At 37.6% G+C, this 23164-nt stretch overlaps 1 protein-coding gene across 4 annotated transcripts in view; it reads right to left on the bottom strand.

The window, feature by feature from the left end:
• Positions 1-22956, bottom strand: part of LOC137353119 (protein lin-28 homolog B-like) — a 333596-nt gene extending 310640 nt beyond the window's left edge. Inside the window, exons 1-2 of one of the 4 annotated variants that reach the window (XM_068019147.1) lie at positions 22896-22956; positions 7268-7319 (exon numbers count right to left, since the gene is read on the bottom strand). In XM_068019147.1, coding sequence (XP_067875248.1) covers positions 7268-7304 — 37 coding nt within the window. In that variant the 5' untranslated portion in view covers positions 7305-7319; positions 22896-22956. Of the gene's footprint in view, positions 1-7267; positions 7320-22353; positions 22427-22558; positions 22798-22895 lie in introns of those variants that run through there. The other 3 variants (XM_068019137.1, XM_068019156.1, XM_068019164.1) reach the window with 3 other exon arrangements.
• Between the last annotated feature and the right edge of the window lie 208 nt (positions 22957-23164).

The following is a 23164-nucleotide window of genomic DNA, read 5'->3' as shown; positions in this document are numbered from 1 at the left end:
TGGAAAACTCTATCAACTTTGCTTCTAATTTCCACCCTTCTCTCACTTTTGCATGGTCTATCTCCGACACTTCCCTTCCCTTCATTGACCTCTCTGTCTTCATCTCTGGGGATAGGCTGTCTACTAATATCCATTATAAGCCCACCCACTCCCACAGCTACCTCGACTACACTTCTTCACACCCTGCCTCTTGTCAGGACTCCATTCCATTCTCCCAATTTCTCCATCTCCGACGCATCTGCTCTGATGATGCAACCTTTCACAACAGCGCCTCTGATACGTCTTCCTTTTTCCTTAACCGAGAATTCCCCCCAACTGTGGTTGACAGGGCCTTCAAGCGTGTCCCTCCCATTTCCTGAACTTTTTCCCTCATGTCTTCCCCTCCCTCCCAGAACTGTGACAGGGTTCCCTTTGTCCTCACTTTCCACCCCACCAGCCTCCACATCCAGAGGATCATCCTCTGCCATTTCTGCCACCTCCAGTGTGATGCCACCACCAAATGCATCTTCCCCTCCCCTCCCCTGTCAGCATTCCGAAGGGATCGTTCCCTCCATTGACACCCTGGTCCACTCCATTACCCCCGACACCTTGTCCCCTCCCCACGACACCTTCCTATGCAATCGCAGGAGGTGTAATACCTGCCCATTTACCTCCTCTCTCCTCACTATCCAAGGCCCCAAACACCCTTTCAGGTAAAGCAGCAATTTACTTGTACATTTTTCAATTTAGTATACTGTATTTGCTGCTCACTGTGCATTACCCCCTCCCCTCTACATTGGTGAGACCAAATGCAGATTGGGTGACCGCTTTGCTGAACACCTCCGCTCAGTCTGAAAGCATCACCCCGAGCTTCCAGTTGCTTGCCATTTCAACACTACCACCCCCTCCCCCAACTCTCATGCCAACATTTCTGTCTTTGGCCTGCTGAAGTGTTCCAGTGAACATCAACGCAAGCTCGAGGAGCAGCACTTGATCTTTCGATTAGGCACGCTACAGCCTTGCACACTGAACATTGAGTTCAATAACTCCACAGCATGACTGGCCTTATTTTTAATATTTTATTTTTTAACCATGTGCCTACTTTTCATGCAGTCAGAGCTGCTCGTTATTCCACTATTAACAGTCTCTCTGGACTAATGCTTTGTCTTTCATCACAAGCATTAACACACACTTTACCTTTGTCCCAGGACAGCCTTGTTACTTAATCTCCCTCTGCCCTATCAAACACCTTCCCCTTTGTTCTCTCCCCCACCCCCTCCCCTTCGCTTGCTTAAAACCTAATTCTTTCCTAATCTTTGCCAGTTCTGATTAAAGGTCACAGACCTAAAACGTTAACTTTGCTTCTCTCTCCACAGATACTGTCAGACCTGCTGAGTATTTCCAGCATTTTTTGTTCGAGTCAAGACTACGTGGTTAACATAAACATTAGTAAAACAGGTTTACTAAAAAATCTTCCTAATTTATCTGGAAAATAATTTTAAAATCCAGTGAAATAATTGGATTTGAAATGTAAAAATCATAGGAATTTCAATGCCACAGTGTCCCCCTCGCCCTCAAAAGAATCAAAAATGATCAACAAACATTAACACAAGCCAAACCATACATAATTGAGACTTGAATCCAAATTAGAAAACTGCCCAAACTCAGCCACAAAGCTAATCCTTTCACTACAACTATTAAAGTGAGTCTACCAATGGACAAAAGAGGATGGTTCCAATCAGCAGAAAAATTTTACAAAGCAGAGGTACACAGGTTCTAATCAGCCTCAATTCCTCCTCCTTTATGCACTAAAGCCTGTGCAGGATACTTTGACATTAGTATAGTAACAGACAGCATAGGAACATTAAACATTTTTAAAAATACAATCACACACACAAAAAGGACTTGATACGCTTTTGAAATATCAAGCTGAGTTTCACTGTACATAAAACTATCAAATACGTGCATCCTCAGTCACCATTAACACAGTATAAATTATACACCCAGTTGTCCAGATTAAAAATAGGGCTTAACTTCACCTTGAATGTATAGCTTTGAAACCCAGTTAATATATACACTTCAAATTGCCACACAAACTTATTGCACCAAAAAAAACCCAAGAAATTTCTTTGCAGATGTTCTGTGGAGTTGCTGTCTCCACCCTCACATTTAAATTATACACTGTAATTATTACAGTTGATAGGTAAGCAGTAATTTTATTTTAATTAAGGCCTGTTAATTATCTCCGCTTATACATTGAGTCTACACTTTGAGACTATGGAAAGTAAAACAAAATACTGCAAAAACATGCAGTATTTTATTGCACTTGTGAAGCTGTACTTCAGACTAACAGTCTGAAGTTTAGCAACTTTCATCACAAATACAAGACTTTTTTTTATTAGTTACTCATTATCTTGGGAGGTCTTCATCCAGGGTTTGCACAACATATGTCTGATAGCTCCAAACAGTAATGTGGTCAAAACCATCAATAATCAGATTACCATATTGGAATATTTAATTCAGACATTTTGTGCATAATTTGAACTAATGCAATTTCTTCTGTTGGATTATAAAACTACCAAAAGTTTAGAACCCAAACTTTGACTACATCTATAACTGCAGCATGGGGAATTAAGCAAATGTTAGGAATACCTGAAAAGCTTTGTAGAATTATATATTTGTTTCCCTTTATAAACACCTCACCAAATAATGCCTCCTATTGTCACAGTTTCTTATTCAGGTGGGATGAGAAGAATTGCAACACACCAATCACCTTCAATGCTGCTCCACCATCAACTGAAGACTGCCCTCTTCAAATGAACTTTTTAAGTTGCATTCTTCAGGAAGTTGCACATTGATCAGGCTGATAGTGAAAATGAATGTTTTTCTTTAGATAGCCTGCACATCCTAGGGCTCTGAAGTGCTATTAAAAGGTTGAATGCCAAGCAATTCCCTCCCCTTGATCATGAAGGCATCTCTGAATTGTTTGGTGTAATGTTTAATAGGAAAAGCATGATCAATAACCCTCCATCTGGGGTAAACCAGAGTGTGAACATTAATCATGGCTTTGCCAGTCTGGCAATCGATGGTTTTGTGTACATTCATGCCCATCTGGGATATTCATTTCTGGGGGGTCCCCAAATCCTGTGGTCTGGTTGGCAATTTATCTTAAGCCCATGGGATCCAGTGCAATTTGGCAAATTGGATCCAAAATTAGCTTAGTGGCAGGAGGCAGAGGGTGATGGTTGAGGGTTGTTTTTGTGAGTGGAAGCCTGTGACCAGTGGTGTACCACACGGATCGGTGCTGGGACCCTTGCTGTTTGTGGTGTTCATTAATGAATTAGACATGAATATAGGAGGTATGATCAGTAAGTTTGCAGATAACATGAAAATTGGTGGTGCTGTAAATAGTGAGGAGGAAAGCCTTAGATTACAGGACGATATAGATGGACTGGTAAGATGGGCGGAGCAGTGGCAAATGGAATTTAATCCTGAGAAGTGTGAGGTGATGCATTTTGGGAGGACTAACAAGGCTACACCTACATCGTCCTTCTCCACAGTGAAAACAGATGAAAAGTAATCATTTACAACCTCACCTATGTCCTCCGGCTCCACACACAGATTGCCACTTTGGTCCCTAATGGGCCCTACTCTTTCCCTGGTTATCCTCTTGCCCTTAATATACTTATAAAACGCCTCAAGATTTTCCTTTATCTTGCCCTCCAGTGTTTTTTCATGTCCCCTCTTGGCTCTCCTAATTACCTCTTTTTAAGTACCCCCCCTACACTTTCTATACTCCTCTAGTGCCTCTGCTGTTTTCAGCACTCTGAATCTGCCATAAGCCTCCTTTTTTTCCTGATCCAATCCTCTAGATCCCTTGACATCTAGGGTTCCCTGGACTTGTTGGTCCTACCCTTCACCTTAACGGGTACATGTTGGCTCTGATCTCTCACTATTTCCTCTTTGAATGACTCCCACTGGTCTGATGTAGACTTGCCGATAAGTAGCTGCTCCCAGTCCACTTTGGCCAGATCCTGTTTTATCATATTAAAATCAGCCTACCCCAATTCAATACCTTTATTTCCAGTCCATCTTTGTCCTTTTCCATAACTAACTTAAATCTTACAGAGTTATGTTTAGTTTAGTTTAGAGATACAGCACTGAAACAGGCCCTACGGCCCACCGAGTCTGTGCCGACCATCAACCACCCATTTTATACTTAATCCTACACCAATCCCATATTCCTACCACATCCCCACCTGTCCCTATATTTCCCTACCACCTACCTATACTAGGGGCAATTTATAATGGCCAATTAACCTATCAACCTGCAAGTCTTTGGCATGTGGGAGGAAACCAGAGCACCCGGAGGAAACCCACGCAGACACAGGGAGAACTTGCAAACTCCACACAGGCAGTGCCCAGAATTGAACCCGGGTTGCTGGAGCTGTGAGGCTGCAGTGCTAACCACTGCGCCACTGGTCACTATCCCCGAAATGCTCCCCCATTGACACTTCTACCACTTGTCCAGCTTCATTCCCTACGATTAGGCCCCGTACTGCCCCTTCTCTTGTAGGACTTTCTACGTACCGGCTCAGAAAGCTCTCCTGTATGCATTTTAAGAATTCCGCCACCTTTAAGCCTTTTGCGCTAAGACTATCCCAGTAGGAAGGATGTGATTGCACTGGAGGGGGTGCAGAGGAGATTCACCAAGATGTTGCCTGGGCTGGAACATTTCAGCTATGACGAGAGACTGAAAAGGCTAGGGTTGTTTTCCTTAGAGCAGAGAAGGCTGAGGGGGGACATGATTGAGGTATACAAAATTATGAGGTACATTGATAGGTTAGATGGGAAGAAACTTTTTCTTTTAGCGGAGGGATCAATAACCAGGGGGCATAGATTTAAGCTAAGGGGCAGGAGGTTTAGAGGGAATTTGAGGAAAAATGTTTTCATTCAGGGTAGTTGGAATCTGGAACGCGCTGTCTGAAGAACTGGTAGAGGAAGGAACCCTCACAACATTTAATAAGTATTTAGATGAGCACTTGAAAGGTCATAGCATACAAGGCTACAGGCCAAGTGCTGGAAAATGGGATGAGACTAGTTAGGGGCCGAAGGGCCTGTTTCTGTGCTGTATAACTATGACTATAATGTCACTCAGAGATGGAACCTCAACTGGTGACTTTCTTAGTCAAGAACTATATTTCCTTTGGCTTCATTTAGGGGTAACCATTTTTAAAAAGTTAGAAAAATGAAACAAATGTACTATCGCCACAGAACTTTGAGAAGATTAAATTATGCGAAATATTTTCGAAAGGCAACTGACTCTCCTCGCCTGCCCAAGTTCCACCATCATGAAACAAAAACACCTTCAAATGGGACGTCTTTTCCATCTTTCTTGAAGTCATCTTAAAATACTTTACAGGAGTTTTAATGAGACACAGGGAACCACTTCGAATTTGATTTCTTGAGATCTGGTTCAGCCCAAAAGAATACGCACGAACAACAAGGTGGGACTATCTGAGAACTCAGCTTGCCGTCACACTCCGAATCAAAACGGGTCTTCGTCACGGTTTAAAGTGGGAAGGAACGGGTCCTGCTTCTTTAAGAGGACTCTGTTGGTCGGATGACGCGCCTCGAGGAAATCCCTTTCTGGCAGGTGGTGATGTCAGTGTTTTGCGATGCCTGGGGTTGGTGTTGGAAGCTGGAGCAGGGAGTGACTGAGTCAAAGAGAGAGAGAGAACAAGCAAGTGAAAATGCTGCTGGAATCGAGTCAACACAATGGACTCCGAGCGTCCGCTGAAGACCACCGCCCACCGTCAGACAAGTAAGGGCCACCTTCAGATACACTGTGGATATATATATATATATATATATACACACACACACACATGTTGTCTGCATGTTCCGCATCACTTAGTAAGCCGCAATGCTGGAGTGCTGAGAATACTACCCGTGCAGTTGTTAAGTACAAAACAGATGAAGAGACGACGGAGGGTAGGGATATGGGGAAAGCCCATTCGTCTTCAATACTGTAAGTCGGGGAGAGGGTGTGGACTGCACTAATAAAAGTGTAACTCCAGATATAAAATGCCCCCCGCCCCCAAGTTGGTGTTGGTCTCATTGACTTGGACCGCTTTGTGTCTGTTGATGTCTGAACCGAGTGGCGGATCTGGCTGCTCCACACAAAACATATCCAGCAACTCAACTCCTCGCAGCACTTTTAACCTTTCCTGATGGGTAACACGCGCGTCAGAAACCAAAGCGAGCTCTATATAGGAAGTCACTTTGACCACACCGTTTCAGTTTTCACATTTCTGCTTGTTTGCCAGTTTACGCTCCATATCTTCCGCGCACAGAAACAGAGCTGGATAAAGAGACCGACCGTCTTACCCGAATCTTAAAATAATCACCATTAACCTCATCAAAACATTAAAAAAGACGACAACTTCCCTCCAGTTGCAGTTTACATCGGAAACACCAGCAGTATTTCTACTGTACAGCGATAGTATAACTCTGCAATAAACTCATTATAATGTGAGTTTGATAAGATTCCTTCCTCCGACTCTGACTAGCACATTAGCCCAATAGATTGTTCCCCGCGGGGCAGAAGCGGTCTCTGTAATTGCCGTATTCCTGTGAACGTCCGCTATCAATTTGACGAACTGTACAATGTGTTTTCCCATGCTGATTTGTTTTTAGTTAACAGATACAAGGCTATAAGCAGTAACAGCAGCGTAAACGTAAAGTTTGTTTGCGGCACAGCGCAATCTGATAATTTATGGCAAAACATCTGTCTCCTAAATGGGCTTCACATTTTCTTCAAATCTTACTTTCTGAAAAATTATAATAATCATTAAGCATGTTATACCTACAGCGGGCGGGTTTACAACAGCTGGCCAACATCACTTGAATCGAACCCCCTTCCCAACGACAGAACGCCTTAAAGCTACACAGCATTCCTTTTGATTGAGTACAGTACCAAATATTTGTTTAAAATAAATCACAAACACCCCATACCACCAAGAATTTTATCTTTGCTAGGTAAAAGTTTTCTCCACGCCTTAGCACCATTTATTCAATTACTTAGTAACTAACTATATTTTAGGAGTACAGGTACTGTTAACCATGAATAAATGGACGGTCAGAAAAGCAACCGTCATTTTAGATCAACTGCTTTATAAAACTATAGAGTTCTAGAGAGATGTGGAATTAAATGCAGATTATACCATGCTTCAGTGTCACGCAAGCACACACATAATGCAATCTTTTTTTTTAAAGAACGACCAACCTGAATCTGGACAGGAAACCATCTTGAATGAGCTCATCCTCTTCTCTGAGACCTGGAAATTAACACGTCTGCTCAGTTTGACATCAAAGGACAATAAATATTTGCACACAGTTCACAACTTTTTTTTTAAATGAAAAATTTGGTCACTGTTTCCAGAGATGGAATCTTATCGTTTCATTTCCATTACCTTTCTCACTAGACAGACAACAGAATTAACCTGTGCCAAATACAAATGTATGTTGAATGAAAATCCAGTTTCTCGCAAGAGCATTCACAAACACTGTTCCAATCTCTAGGACAGCCAGACGTTTTCCAATTTACTGTCTGTGATAAATTCTAATGCTCTAAATTGTGTCGATCGGCCGCTTTCCAGCGTTACACCATCGTGTAGCAAACATTCCAGCCACATTTTTGACAGAAATACATAAGGATTTGTTTCCCTACAGCAAAAGCGAGGTGTATATTCTTTCAGCCTATTAATAATGGATTATATTTTACCAGCAGCGTGTAACACAAGAACTGCCTGCGTTCCAGTACTTACTCCTCGATTTAAGCCGATTCTACTGTGCAATAACAGAGAGCCTGGAGCTCGTTTTTGCATAAAAAGTAATGATTATGCTTAGTCCCACTGAGCTACTCCAGTATGTCTCAGATACAAAACATAATGCAATCTTTTTTTAAAATAAACTTTAATAATAACTTTAATAAACACAAATCGTGCGCATGCAAGGAGGCTTTTGCAGCTTAGAAATAGGCCATTTGGCCCAACAGGTCAATGCAGGTGTTCATGCTCCACACAAGCCTCCTACCACCTGACTTCATCACACCCTATAAAAATATCCTTCGATTTCTTTCTCCCTCGTTTACTTACCCAGATTCCCCTTAAATGCGTAAATACATTTGGCTTAAAATGGTCGGTTTACTGCTTTTTAGAATTACGTATTATGGTAACATTTTGTAGGGTTTTTAGATGTAGTTCTCCCTACCAAAAGTCGAATGTGAACAAAAAATATAGATTTGCCTATAACGATCAAATGTAAAGATCTCAACGTTAAAAAGTCTATTGTCAGTCTATGATTAATAAAAAGAGCAGAGATGCGTAGTAAGATAGCTGCGGTATGAATCCACGGTTCAATTCTGTTGCCCATTTTGAAAGTATCTGTAATCCCCACATGCAGTTGGGGAGACAGACAGCGCTGTGTGATCAGTCTGACGGATCGGGTTTCCACAAGGCTATTTAAAGAATGTTGTATACAGGAACTCACCTGCTAACAAGCACCGTCTGCTTTTCCACAGCCATTGTACTATCTTTTCTACACCACCCCGTCCCCCTGCCCCCGCTTTTCCGTGCACAATTCGAGTTCTGCAGCTGCCGAGACCAAATATAGGGAGGGGTGCTCCCCTCACACGCGCTCAGCACTGCTGATGGTTTCAAGTAATTTAAGGCAAGGGTGGAGGCGATTCGGCAGCCCAGGACAGGTGGTTAAATAGTAAAAAGAAAAACTAACCTACTTGCTCCAAGACGGCTAGGGAGACTGTGGTTCGGTGGGCGTTGCACCGTTAGCAGCTTTCTCTTGCATGTTTACACGCAACCTCGTTTAATATCAGCTACAATAGCTTTTTAACATTTAAATAAATCCTCAAACCTATCTGGCAGGAAATATACATCGAATTCGTAGTCAGATTAGGAATACTCGAAACGGAATTCGAAACGTGTTGTAACAGCCTTTTGTGCGGCGTGATCATTTTGCTGGGGAGGGGGTGGGGAAAGAAATTGCTGAAAATATTAGGTTATATTTATTAAAACAATGCACTGCCGATTTCCTCAGTAGCTCACGGAATACATGGCGCAAGTCTGACTTGCACAAGTTCTCCCTAAGTACGCAAGTCCCGGTTGTTTTTATTCCTCTAATCCCCACCCGTCCCCTCCAAATTAAATCTACAATGGCAAACATCATCTTTAACAGTTACAGCAATAGTAACTGTAGTTTTGTTTTCCAAAGTTCTTGAACTCAGTTACCGAATTGGTCCTATAATGGAGAATGGTTTAGTAAAAGGGCGAAAATTATTTGATCACTTTTAATTTAACATTAAAAAAATCAGGGTAGGGGAAATAAATAGCGTTTTAATTGCAGAATGTGCGAGTTTTAAACTGTACTAGTACTGTCATCTCAGAATAACGTGGCTCTCCATTGTACAGATCCAATCTTACTTTTGTGGTTGCCAAGGTTACAAAGCAATATCTTATGATTCTTTCTGCGTCTCCCAGACTAAACCCGAACCTTTCATTATCTTCTTGGCAAAACATAATATTACTGTGCATATATAAACTATCCTTTCGGTTTTAAAGCTTCATAGTAATTCACTATGATTCTACTGCAGAAGAACGCCGCAAAGAGCCGATTTCTTTTTTTGTTAATCAATTATTGTGTAAAAGATTATTGTCCCTTTAAATTTTCTACATCCTGGTGCTCTCGTTTCTATGGCGACGTTTACCTTATTCTATAAAAGGAGATAAATACCCAAGTATTGTACTGTGGGCGGGTGGGCGTGTGTCAGGGTGGTTTTACTGCGCTTGCCCGATTCCTATATAAACGTTACTGACCTGGTATTAAATGCCCGAACATATATAATTATGTCGGAATGGTAACCGTCGAGCCAAGAAAAACTTATTAAATAAATCGGGGGCATTAAATTAACTACTGCTGACATTGAATTGGTCATTTCAAAAAAATCCCTTGTAATGAAACAGCATGCTTTATACAAGTTTTTTTTTGCCTAGTCGGCATGCTCTATGTAGCATGATTGTAGATGTTTACATCAGTGTTGCGAAGCAGCTTGACATCTGCCATTCAAGTTCCCAATAGCTTGTATTGCAAATAAAGCCCCCATTGAGTTATACTCGAGGAGAGATTCATTTCAAAGGTTTTTAAATCTGACTCTTAAATTTTTGTTCTCTTTACAACATACGCTGATTCCATATTAATAAAGTCAAGTCCAAAGGTCAGAGTACATCAGATGTTACCCAGCAATTCACACACGGTCAAAAGGTAACAAAGCAGAGCTTACAACCTTAGCCCTGCTGCATAGCTTCTCCCTCGCCGCCCACCCCCCCCCCCCCCCCCACCCCCCCCCACTTCCGAAAAAAGGCCATGTGGTGGGAAATAAATTACTATTCACTTTAAAGGCAGTTGAATTAATGGTGAACTCTCTAGACTAAAAAAGTAGACGGCTAATAAAATTTGTTTCTATAATGGATAATTTATTACTACACAAGGTGCATGCGACCTGATTTAGGGATTTGAGAACTCCAAGGAGTTGACGTTTTGTATTACAATTGTTCATCTATTACATTCAATCAAATTAGGGCAGAATTCCAAATTCAACATTTTAGGAAGAAAGCATTATAGACACAAAACATAATATTTCCACATAAATGAGTGTGTTGTAATTTTTCCCCAGTAAACATACATACTGAGATGAATCCGTAGTAATAAAATATACTTTGATTCACATTTATTTCAACAAAGCTTAAACACCCTAAATATTCCTCCTTACCCAACTCCCACTAATTTCCTCCCTTTGAAGGCTTGACTTATAGGTAGGATATAGTTCCACTGGTGCTAGTTATGCTTCTGCACTTCACCTAAATGGTCATTAGTAACATGTGAGTATTGACAGCGAGTGTAGGTAGACATTCGACTATGGGGGTATGACAACCAAGCCCAACTGTACTCTCATGTGATATCTCTACATTTTCACTTCCATCAGTGGCCACTGGATAGTAGTCTAGAGTAGGAACCCTGACTGATTTACTACACGCTAACCTAGGGGCACTAAGGCCAACTTTAACTCTCTTACTGAGATCTATTAACAGCATAGATGGGGTGAAACCAGGGATCCTCTGAGCACCTTAGACATAATATTCATGACTTTAAGCAACCAACATATTGATTGGATGATGTTGCAGTATTTTATTCATCTTTCACAGATAAGTTATAGCAAAAATAATGCACACATTTGGAAAATAATTGAACTATAATATCACTGTGTATATAAATCTAGAAGAAAGCAAGAGTTTTAATTTAGAAAATGTATACTGTAGCCATAGTGTATGATTTTCCATTTCTGATTTTAATTACAAATGTTCAGCATCTGCAAGTCCAACAGTTGACTGTTAAACTAATTGGACATATTTGTTGGTTTACAACTAAAAGTATTTAAAAAAAAACCACATTCCCCAATTTGTCAGCTACAGTATTTCAGAAACTAGAGAAATGTTTTCTTGGATTAAACAGGAAAGGTGCACTGTTTTCTAATGCAGGAGGATTGCTGGTATGTGAGACAAATTGAAACAGTGCAATGTACCCTACGGCGCAGGCTTGGAGGGCCAAATGGCCTGTTCCCGTGATGTTCTTTGGAAGTTAAATCCTGTCCATGAGGTTACGCAAGTGAAATAGAGTTTGCAAACCAAATCAAGCATCTTGATCTCACTTCACTGCTCTTTCCCCTCAATCTTTGAAGATGGTAATATTTTTTCTGCATTAAAATAAGAGAGCATAGTATGCCCGAGTGAATTTAATTGCAGGGATTCATATAAATTATTACATTCTGAGAATGCTTACTTTATAGTTAGCTGACTGCAAATATTAGACTAGTATTTACAAATCACTTTTTATGCAATTTTACTTGTTTGTGTACTTTTCAACTTTGAGATGCATTATTGGTGAAGGCTTAAATGATGTCAGAGCACAATGCTTGAAAATAAATGGTCTTATGAAATGGAATAAAACGCTTAAATGTGGTTTAATTTTGCTGTTGACTAGTGTGGATGACCAAAAATAACATTGGAAATGACATGTGAATATGCACAGTTGATTGTACAGAGGAGGTTTCGGGATTATATATATATGATTGATTACATAATGCAATAATTATCATGAGTTATTTTCTACCAGTAGTTTATGGGGAAATAACTAAATGTGGATATCTTGAAGCAAGACACAAGCTGGGAAGTCGATAATATTCACATTTGAAATTATTTTTAACCTTAGTTGCAATTTACAGACAAACAATCCAAAATGTAAATTGCACAAAATGTAGGCTCGCTTAGAGGAATGAAAGAAAAATTAGAAGGACAAGCAGTAAAATATAATTACAGGAATGTATCTGTACAAAATATACCCTCTGTAAAGTGGAAGTATACTTTAAAAGGAGGGAAACCAGAAAAAAGACAGGAAGTTTCTTTAAAGTTGCAGGAAATATAAGTTGAATGTTGGGACCATGGAATTTGAAGCAATTTTCTACTTTGTCAAAAGTTTAGCTTCATACTCCGGTGTAGTCAGTCACTGTGCAAAATGACTAAAGTAAATTACAGAATAAAGTTGACTGTTTTAATTCAGAGAGCACAATATTTTTGTAATTTTACTTTAACAAAATCAACATTAAATGTTTCCAGGTATAAAAGCAACAATAGGATGATTAGTGCTTAGAGGGAACTTAGTAAAGTATCACTTCAATGTAATATGCGTAAGCAATTTTTGCATTCTTTCATGGGATGCGGGCGTCACTAGCAAGGACAGCATTCGTTGCCCATCTCTAATTGCCCTTGACAACTGAGCGGCTTGCTCGGAGGGCAGTTAAGAGTCAACTACATTGCTGTGGGTCCTGAGTCACATGTAGGCCAGACCAGGTAAGGATGGCAGATTTCCTTAGGGAACCAGATGGGTTTTTGTGACAATTGATGATAGTTTCATGGCACCATTAATGAGACTGGCTTTCAATTCCAGAATGTTATTAATTAATTGAATTTAAATTCCACTAGTTGCCATTGGTGGGATTTGAACCCATGTCCCCAGGGCATTAGCCTGGCACTCTGGATTATCAGTTCAGTGACATTACCACTACGCCACCACCTCCCCTTTATATTACAAATACAATATAATTAGGTTTCCGATAACATTGTTATAATTCAGATGATCATAAAAATTAAGCTTTAAAACTTAATACTTCTACAGTTTTTACTCTTCAGCAGAGCTTGATGCAGAATCACTTTCTAACGTAAACTGGGATTAGTGCTCATCATTTATGCAGGCAGTATTTTGGAATAATATTTAACTGGTTCCATGCTACTGCTTAAAGTTGATTTTGTACAGTTGCATGAAGGGCAATACATTGTATGGGATTATCTGATGCATTGCTTCAATGCTGTTAATTAACTTTGATTAAGGTTGAAAACTTAACTCTGCAAAAACTGGTATTTTCAAATGCTTATGCATTTGATATTACATTATGCAACTTTCCATGATATTTTTCTGTTACATAAGTGTTCTATACATTTCCACTGATGGTTATATTCTCCAAATGAGATTTAAAAAATGTAACTTCCTTGCATTGTTTGTGATGAACTTTTTCCCACCACTTTCTCTATTGGCTAATGAGGTGCCCTGTTCTGGTGTTCTTTATTAGTTACGGAAGAATTCCTTATTTGGAACAAAAAGCCCTAAAAACTTTAGCCTAAAACTTTAGCCTTGCTGTACTTTGTTAGTAAAACAAATAATTCAAACAATGCGAGCATTATTTAAAAAGGTTAGTTATTTTCTCCATAATGTTACTTATTTTATCTGTTGCACATACATTTGTGTATACATTATAACATTATATAAAACATCTATGCACTAAGACAGAGAAATAACCTTTTAAAAACACTAATTCTTAAATTTGTAGATACAGTTATAACAATCTTTCATAATGATACAATAGTTGAACTGTCATACATCAGTGTGTGTCTTATTGGCAAGCAGATTCAATTAATTAAACATATTTGGTTAGTTCATGGTCTTGTGGTTATCAGTGGTCAGTTAATTAAATTCTACTTTTGGAAATTTTTCAACATTCTGTACATATGGTATTTTTGATTTGTTTTAAAATTAGTTTCAATTCACTATTATGCCGATACCATTGTTCTCATTCAACCTCTCAAACTCTGGTCCTTCATGTGCTTGAATGATTCAAATTAATTGATTTATTTCTGCAAACAATATTTGAAGAATAATTAACAAATTAATGTTCATAAGATATTTTACAATTATGGTATTTAATATGTAGTGAACTATTAAGAAATTGTTGGAAATAACCTTAATGTCTATTTTTTTTCTTTCATGGGATGTGGGCATCGCTGGCAAGGCCAGCATTTGTCTCCCATCCCTAATTGCTCTTGACAACTGAGTGGCTTGCTAGGCTTTGAGATCAAATTTGCTTTTACCGGTCATAAAATTGAGATGTTTCCAAAAGTACTGTTGTACCTCAATACCAAGAAATGAAAAACTGGAGTATAATTTACAATATTTATTTACCAATGTAAATGATTTGGCAATTTATATTCAACTATTTAATATTTACATGCATTGTTATTGTATATGAATTCTGTTAACTTTCCATACTTGAACGTTTGTGGTAGAAAATGCAGGCAGAGATTAAGACATCAATTAGTTCCCAGCAAAAACAAAAAACAATTGGCAGAGAAATATTTTCTACAAAAACATTCATTTTATTTATTTATTGATCTACATTGACCAAAAATTATATAAATCATACTGTTTACTGGTACATACGTATGGCCCAGTGTGGTTCATATTGCTAATACAGGCATCTAATTTATCCTAAAGAGACAATGGTTTGAAAATATGCATTGAATGCCAAGAAAATAGAGAAAAAAATACTAGTGAGACCAACAGCTTGTATACATTCGTGTATTATAATTCCATAGCCAGGTCTTACAAAGAAAATAATAAAACATTTATTTCCCCTTTTCTGTGACTTTTGTTTTTTTTTAAGAACTCTTAAAAAATGTCAGTGGAATTTGTAACATAACCAGAATGGAAAATTAATATAAATTTAGTATTTAAAATATTAGCTAAGTTTTGTAATTACACAGGAGTATATCTGTATGAAAACGTACTATGGCATTTAAATTTTTTTGGTTCTGGTTTTATGTATTTTTGGAGAATATCACATTATAATTCTGTTCGCATTTGTAGGATTATTGAATAAACCTTAACTCTGGGATAACAGAATTAATTGTTTTGCTTAATCTTTGTCTTCCAAAAAGATCAGGTTTGAATAACCCAAGAGTTGCCCAAGTTGTCTTACAACAGCGAATTGTTTTATAACTAAGATATTTGAAATATTTAATACGCTGATTCACAATTACCACTAAAGATGAAATGTTTGGCATATGCACTGTAAACTTGTATGCTTTGCAAATGCCAGTGAGAAAAGTTTAAGTACTGATGCTACATTTGCCTTACACAGGAACAGAATTTTAACAGATGCTAAAACTTTTTTTAGGGAATTAAAATTCATTGTTGTTGTATTCCTTGCAATAATTATTCACTTTCTGCAATGTATGGTTACAACTGGCAAATTTAGTAGCTCTCTGCACATTTAATTTGCACTTTTTCTTTCAAGCTTTATCTACCTACCACTAGAATATGGAACAAAAAATGCTATATATGCATTAGTTGTTAAATAATAAACTAACACCGGAAAAGCTTTTCAAGCTACATTTTTTCACATTTGTTTTTCTTGATATGAAATGTTTTAAAGGAGGACATGTTTTAATGTCTTTTTTTGTGGTTGAAAATGCAGGCAGAGATTAAGACATCAATTAGTTAGTTCCCAGCAGAAATGTATCCTGCCAGTTCAATCTGCACTGACCACAGTGGCTGGTCATCACAGGCTTCGAAGCTGAACAAAGGCTTAATTATTCAGCTAAGGGGAAACTGGTACTGGCCTGTTCAAAATGAGATCAGTGACCTTCCACCTGGTTTGTCACCTATGCCCTTTAATTTGATGATCCCATATATCCTCAGACTCTATTTTTAGAGGCAGAATGTCAATAAGCATCTCTATTTGATTTTCAATGACAATTGACATCAGCATGCATATAACTATGCTAACCCATTACGTGCTATTACTAAAGCAGACAAATGCAGTTTCAATTTTTTTTTAAATGACAGATTCCCTCAGCTGTACAAGTTCTAATTCGTTCTAATTATGCTAAAATAATACACTTCTCATAACTGTGTGATACAACACAATTTTATGTATTTTAATTGAAGGAAGTTATTTCAGTATTTAGTTCAACAAACATAAATTAACAAAATTTATTAATCAAGGAACACATCACAATGACCAACTTGAACAACCAAGAATTTTTTCATTTTTTTTCTAAATCATTCTGGGAGCATTCAAATATATTTAAACAAAACACAAAATTAAAACAATTTCCAGGTTAATAATTAAAATTGGTGTTACAATACAAATGTACAATTTGGCATAAATTTCATAATTGTAGTGCTTCCATGACAAAATATGATCACATCTGATATTGATGGATTCTCACATTTACCACACATTGAAAAGGCATGTTATAATTTCTTGGACAACATGGCTGAGACTGACAAAAGTACTATAAGCACTAAATCTTGTCCATGAAATGGATGATGGATTTCTGCAGCTATCTGAACATATTGTTCTATAATGTAAAGTGAATTTTGGTAAATTTTCAAATGCTTTGTTAACAATCATTAAACTTTCATTTTGAACTAATTTCTACAATTTCATTGGACATCTTGCTATAACTATTATCTGGTAGCACTCTTCCTTTTAATCCAAATGAATATGCTCACCATTTAAAAAAATACTTTCATGTTATAAAAACTCCTATATTATTTTCTGTCCTCTTGCCTTGCTCCCCACCCCCCCGCATTCCCCCCACCACCCCCTCCCCAGAAAAAATCACAACCCACTATATTGTAGTATTGGTCTTTGGCTGTGGATATTTTTCTCACATTTTAAACACACTAAATATAAGCATTTTTTGAAAATAAGCAACTTACTGGAAACCTTACATTGCTTAGAAGCTATGTGGAACTTCCAAATATGGATTAATAAGTGGGATTCAGTAATGATCAATATAGCTGTCTTGATTCAGCACTCCGGTCAGCGACATCATACAAAATCATTATGTCATAGCAAATGCACCTCCATGATATTGCCTTGCTTTTGCAAAGCCATTTGTTTATAAATATGACTAAGCTTAAATTAAATTTCTTGAAGGTCTAATTCTGCACTGTGGATTTATTTAATCAAATGTGTGTAAGGAGATCAAATATAAATAAGGACACTGATGCCAACTCTCTGGACTGGCTGCCAGCTGGGCTTTTAATCACTCCAGGATAGGTTAGTGCTTTGCTTTGCCGTGCCTGACAGAATAAATAAGCTGCTGTGGTTTAAACAAGGTTTGCAAATAGTTATTCATTAACATAAAGCATTTAACTACATTAATTGTTCAAAACCCTATAAATACTGCTTCCTAGAGGTGAAGTGTTTCAGAAGATAAATAAACTGCTCAAAATGAAAATGGGTATAGTGTCAGTCTATACAAGGTATCACACTTGTAAGCTGTACCATTTCCTTTCCATCTCAGGAAAATGTAGCCCACAGGCACCAAAGGCTATTTATCTACAAATCAACCGCCACTTCATGCAGTGAAATAACAGCAGAATTGGATTGGCAGTACAGCATTTTATATTGCAAGGAACTCTAGCTGGGGATCAGACTCTTCAGTTCATAAAATTAAGAAAATATATCCTTTTCAGTAATCAGCTAAAAATTTTATTTTGATGAACAGAATAATGAAATTATAGTTTTAATACACAACTGTAAATAAGGTTCAATATCTGCAACATTTTAATTAGATAAAATATTTTGGATCTTTAAAGAAATGCATCTACAAACTTTTTTCCTATTCATATTATATAGTTTTCCTTCTTTAATGTCTCGTAGGTAAAATTTTCAGATTTATGATACCTAGAAAAACATTGCATCCATATCACTATTCTACGTTACCATTACAAATAGCAACAGACTATGCTAGGGAACCCATGGTGTTTTTATGAACTCATTTTTATATAAACAACTTTTTCAGTTTTGGACAAAAAATGTTTTAAAAAGTTAGAAAAAAATATTAAATAGTGGCATCACATTTTGGTGCTAAACTTAAATGACCTATTAAATGAGCCATAGAGTAAATTTACATAATTGCACTTGAATTATGATTTTTAAGAAGTTTGCCAAAGAACACATTATTTAGTCAGGATTTCTATAAATTCATATACATTTGCAAAAAAAGTTGATATGAAACATTAAATCCTATATACTAATCAACAACTGTTTTGGTAAAATTAGAGGAATTTCATCTTCTAGTTTCCAAATCTTTATACCACAGCTCATTTAACTTTTAGCAATTTAATCTCTCCATATAAACCAAGCACTATACAAGCATTTTAGCATTCAAAATTATACTGCTGTCCCTGGAGTGAGACATCATTGGAATCTATCTACTGCACCAGTGTTTCCAAAGGTCAACAAATATTGCACAACACTTAAGATTAAAGATATCTCTCCAGTGAAAACTGATTACTAAGTTCAATTGTATGCTTCTATTAGGTATGCATTTATTTGCTTTAATAAAGTATGTCTCCAATATTCACCAATGGATTATAATATGGCCGGTTTAGTAAAAGTAATGGATGGTCAATTTAATCAGTGGCAATTTTACTTAATTATGTTTAACCACTTGGCTACTGCAGTTTGTTTAATGAACTATTAAGTGCAAAACAGTCATACATTAGGCATTTAGTGAAATTACTAAAATATTTTTCGATCTAGAATACCTGATGTTGGATACCAGTACACAAAAAAAGCATAAACATGCACTTAATTGAATAAGGAAAATAAACACATTCTTACTAGCTAAGGTGAAACATCATTGCCATACCAAGTACACCTAAAGGCAACAAGGACTTGATTAGATTGCCTTTTCTCTACATACAACTGAATAAATTTTTAATGTTATTAATTCTCATACTATATATTTTATATTATATATGGAGATTTATACACTTTTTATATTTCTGAATTGGTACACTAACAAACTATATAGATATCCTTTTTAAAAACTTTAGGAAATTACAAATTATAGACCTAAATTTTTAACTAATACCAACTTAGAAAAATAAGGTGTCTAACAGATTGAACATTAAATGCAATTTGACCATCTCTTTGGAAGTCAAGTTCCAAACTCACAATTTTTTTTGCTAACAAAACCATCCACTAATTTCCCCTACTCCATCCCATAAATCTTAAAAATAATTGGCATTTCAAAAACTTGAAACCCATATTACATTGATCACATTCTTTCCTTTAAAAATGGATTTAATTGCATAATTAATTGTCAACTGAACAGTACTTTAAAATTCAGTCATTTCTAGTATCTGATAATTGTGCACCATATGTTTCAGTCTGGTATTTACATCATAATAATAGATTAGAAAGGCAATGTTTAATCCAGCGTACCACTTTTTCCATCTTCAAATACAGAACTAGATGTGAAATGTATCTTTCAGTTTATAGCCATTTTGCTGAAAATTACTTTTATATGAAATAGGTTAATAATCTGCTTTTTGATGTGTTTCTCTCAAACATTTCTGCCAATTAATACATTTCTATAGATGCACCCTAAAAGGCTTTAAACCGTTCTCTCAATTTTGCTTTTTCAAAACCAGTTCAAATTGTCTTGGATGCCAAAATACCATTTAATCCAAAACTATATATCCAGCAAATACCTTACGAGTGAAGAGCATGGTTGTCATGTTAAAATCTCGTGTTCAGGAGTATTGTAATTTCCAAATTTTAAGCAATTCAATTAGTAATGAACAAAGCAGAAAATGAATACAACTGTATACAATGCCAAGAAAGCAAGATTGGGATAAGCATGATGGCCACAAATGTATTAATGTTCAATTTATGCTACAATAAAGACAGCATTAGTTACATTTTGGTTCAGATTTTAAACAGTATGTATGATCTCCAGTCAATGAAAACTTTTGGTGGAAGAGATCACAATTTACACTAACAGAATTAAAAATCAGAACAATGAAATATAATCAATTTTAACCATATACACAGAACATAATTAGCATATATTATTATTTCACAAAAATATAAAGACCACAATTTTAAAGAGACGTTTGTAACTAAACAGAAGCATTGGGGAGATTACTAATTGAAAGGTCAAAAGTCAAAGCTGCAACATGAGGGGGTGGAAGGTTATCGGGGGTAGGTGGAAATGTGGAGGAATCAGTTCAGCCATGAACTTATTGAATGGCAGAGCAGGCTCGAAGGGCCGAGTGGCCTACTCCTGCTCCTAATTCGTATATTCGTATGACATTTTCATGAACTCAAATATATAGAGGTGTTTATTGAAGGGATGTATTTATTGAATTTCGAATCTTTTGGATCCCATATATTTGAAGAAATTTAAATTGTCCCAGAATGTTTTTCTGTAGACCTGATGCATTTCATACTGGCTTCATGTTGGGGATGATGATAATGATGCTTCATTCTATATGACTCGAAGTGCTGTACACAATAGAATTATTCCTGAAGTGCAGCCATTATGGCCATGTAGGCAAAGAGCCATGGTGGTCCATGTCTTGAAATTGCAAACCACACTTTCCTAATATTGACCGCTGGAACTAAATACTATTGTCTTGAATATGGAGGGGACTGGAATAAATGTATTTTTTCAACATTGATCAGTTTTCTTAGCTGCCCAACTGTTTTTAAAAATTGAAAATATATTGAGACAATTTTGGAAAACTCCAGCTTTAGATGGTGGCCAGTATCTACAGTTGCAGTGAAGCATATCGATATATTCTTTTCAAAGTGCTTTTTTGTGTCTTTTAAATAGGAAACAAAACTCTCTTGTCCTACAGTTAAAAAAATGCATTTTATAACATCTCACTTCGAACAATTAATTCTTTCCGACAGAGTAAACTCTTAAAACTGGGGGTAAAGCGAAATCTACTCAATGTAAAGACGTTCAGATTTACTGCTGAAAATAAAAACCAAAATATTCGGCAAATTCCAATGAGTTTTTCAACGAAGGCAGAGACACACATGACTTCTGGCTGTACAACTTCTGTCTAAAAGGCTCATGCATCAGTTTAGATCGGTGCACAGATAACAACCGACATAGAGAACCATGAAAAAAACATGAACCATCCAGGAAACAGATGCCCTCGAAATGCTTGTTTTATTTTTAAATGCCTCGGACGTGTAAAACTGCCAATGACAACGAATCAAAATGGCGACTTTCTATTCCCTGATCCACTTAAAAGTCGAGCGGAAGGAAATCATTTACTCTTTCAGATCACATCACAACAGCCAAGTTCACCGTCGATTAAAACAAAAACGAATCATGCTAAGTCCGTTCCTATTACAACGCATCACTACACTAAATTTAATTGATAAAAAATGGACTTGCTCGTCATAAGCATCACACCACGTATGCATCAAAGCACCTTACCGTAAGTAAAATGTCAATCGGAAGCATACGTTTAAAATAGTGTATAATATACACATATGCACCTTCCTGTGCATGCTTTGTATAACCAACTAGTCCTGCATTACTGAGATGAAAGGAATGCTGTTAAGGATGCATTGAGCTGATTTACTGAATGGCAGCTAACGGGTTTGCCATTTACACCAATGCTGCTGCGGTTGCTGTCCCGGGTTAAGTGCAGAGCCCCCAGTCCCAGGCATTGCAAAAGACCCTTGGACCCGCCGCGCGCTGGGTCCCCGTCCCGGTCCGCGCGACGCCCCCTCGCGCCAGCAGCACGAGCTCACAGCCCGCCAGGTGACAGCAATCAGTGAGTGTGGGCACCTTCAGCAATGAAGGGAAGGGGGGAGAGGGACAGCAGCAGCAAGATGATGCTGCTCCAGCCCGCATTAAAAACAAAAAGATCTGCAAACTTACCCCCCCCCCCCTTTTGATATCAACCAACTTTCACGTGCTAACTTGCATTATTCCACAAAGTACTTTCATGGGATTTCATTTTTTTTTGGCACGTTCAGTTTACCTGAAAACGTGAAATTCCAGGACGCGTTCAATTTTTCTTCATTTAAAAAAAATTGCAGTATCTTTATGTATAGAGATAGAGAAAAAATATACACACAGTGAAAAGAGTGAACCCGGAAGAACATTCATCTCCAATTCTGGATAGTCCGACGTTGCAACAGTGAACGCTTTGTCCGGGGAAAAGTCAGGCTTTCTTTGGCTTAACAATTTACCACTTCTCGCGTCGTTGTTAAAGGGTTACACAAGACCGATTTTAGAGCTTCCAGTAAAACTGGAGCGTCATGTATTTCTTTCCCTCTTACCTTACGTACGTCATTTTGAGACTTATTTCACTTCCTGCCTGAATGTTCTTTGCTGTTGAAGCGGCAGCTCGAGGTTCAGGGCGGAAAGAGGCTGTGTTTAAGATGAAACTTTGCCGAGCCACCCCACAACCTTCAAACCGTGTAGCCCAAGAGGGAATCCCTAACTCTGGTCACACACCACCCTGCCTTACACGTCATGCAGCTCGATATGGGCTTCCCCACAAACAGCCGTGCAAGGGCGAGCCCTGCTGCTTGTGTGTTTGTGCAACTGAACACTGTCCAGATTATCTTGTGTCTTAGCAAATGCCAATTTCCTTCCAACTGCATCTCTATTTACCTTCCAAAGTTTGGCTCACTGCTCCTTAACGTACTGCGCTGTTCTGTTCTGTTCAATATTGATAATTCACTATCGTTGTGTAGTTTCCAATTCTACGTATGAATTACAATAAAAAAAACTGTTTCCCGTTACCTCTCTCTGGAATTATGCCATAACTGCCAAAAGTTTTGTTTTGCATCATGTGATTCAAATAGGCTCTGCAACTGGTAGTGTTTAATAAAAATGATTATTCAATAAAATCTAATCTATGATAAACTTAATTTAATGTA

The sequence above is a fragment of the Heterodontus francisci genome, chromosome 3 (genome assembly GCF_036365525.1).
Source record: "Heterodontus francisci isolate sHetFra1 chromosome 3, sHetFra1.hap1, whole genome shotgun sequence".
Taxonomy (NCBI): Eukaryota; Metazoa; Chordata; class Chondrichthyes; order Heterodontiformes; family Heterodontidae; genus Heterodontus; species Heterodontus francisci.
The sequence above is the reverse complement of the archived record's forward strand: the minus strand, read 5'-3'. Positions and strand labels throughout refer to the sequence as shown.